The sequence below is a fragment of the Pistacia vera genome, unplaced genomic scaffold, assembly GCF_008641045.1.
Source record: "Pistacia vera cultivar Batoury unplaced genomic scaffold, PisVer_v2 Contig52, whole genome shotgun sequence".
Classification (NCBI taxonomy): domain Eukaryota; kingdom Viridiplantae; phylum Streptophyta; class Magnoliopsida; order Sapindales; family Anacardiaceae; genus Pistacia; species Pistacia vera.
The window spans coordinates 1897427-1898750 of record NW_022196357.1 but is presented as its reverse complement, the minus strand read 5'-3'; the positions used below and the strand labels follow the sequence as shown (position 1 = coordinate 1898750).

Below are 1324 nucleotides of genomic sequence, written 5' to 3'. Positions count from 1 at the left end.
ATGGACATCAAACCTGAGACTGAGACCGAAATCTCTTCTTCAATGGCAAACCCTAACCCTAACCCAGAAACACAACCAACGTACACCGTTCATCACTTAACGACTCCGCCCGGGTTAACCCAGGACGAGTTTGATGAGCTAAAAGAACACGTCGTGGAGTTCCACACGTACCAACTAAGCCAAAACCAATGCTCCTCTCTGCTAGCGCAGCTCATAAACGCCCCGGACGACGTCGTATGGTCGATAGTGAGGCGTTTCGACAAGCCCCAGGCATACAAACACTTCATCAAAAGCTGTTCCGTGGCAGACAACTTCCAAATGGTTGTGGGGTCCACCAGGGACGTTAACGTCATTTCGGGGCTACCGGCGGCGACCAGCACGGAGAGGCTTGACATTCTGGACGACCAGAGACGGGTGGCGGGGTTTAGTATTATCGGAGGTGAACATAGGTTGAGGAATTACAGGTCCGTGACAACGGTGCATGGTTTCAAGCGGGACGGCAGGATCTGGACCGTTGTTTTAGAATCTTACGTCGTTGATGTGCCTGAAGGGAACACCGAGGACGACACGCGTCTCTTTGCAGATACGGTGGTGAAGTTAAACTTGCAGAAGCTGGCATCTGTCGCTGAAGGGTTGGCACGGGATGGTCAGGTGACATGAAAGCAAAAGAAAAAGAAGAAAGCAAAAAAAATTTCAAAATCCAAAAAATGCTGCTGCTTTTTTTTCATTTTCTTTTCTGTTCTGTGATTATTTCTTTTTCTTCTTTTTTTTTTTAATTTAATTTTTTTAAAGCTGTTGTGAATCACCGGAAATATCCTTCTTGTCAATAGTTTTGACTGATCTGCCACGTGATTTCACATGTATAATGTTGGAATTACGATTACAATGAAATGGCATTTGAGTCAATGGCCAATGCATGTGTACAGAAATGTTTAATTCACGCTTAATTATCTTAATTGGCAATTAAATAGCTAATTAAGTGATTTATTATTATTAATTGTTTGTTAGTGTAAAGTTAAAAAGGCAAGAATATAATTTGATATATTTTAATGACAATCAAATTTCCTTAGTTTCTACTGTAAACTAAACAAAGAAGTATATTACGAGTCAGCTGACTCAGCTCCATCCAATATTTTTTCAGCGGAATCTATGCTTTTGACTTTTGTGCTTAAATCTAAGAATTCGATTGCACTAAATGGCGCTTTTATTTCTTTCTCCAATTCCAATGACAATCTAGTTCAACTTGATCCCTTTTATATACTAAATCTCTTTGCCAATTCATAGTAAAAGGCATTTCATTAACACCAATTGCTTTGTGGATACT

General features: G+C 40.6%; 1 protein-coding gene across 1 annotated transcript; it reads left to right on the top strand.

Annotated features, from left to right (window-relative positions):
• LOC116106661 (abscisic acid receptor PYR1-like) lies at nt 1-960 on the top strand. The gene has a single exon (XM_031393013.1). The coding sequence runs from the start codon at nt 1-3 to the stop codon at nt 658-660; it is 660 nt and encodes a 219-aa protein (XP_031248873.1). The 3' UTR covers nt 661-960.
• Nucleotides 961-1324: the final 364 nt, after the last annotated feature.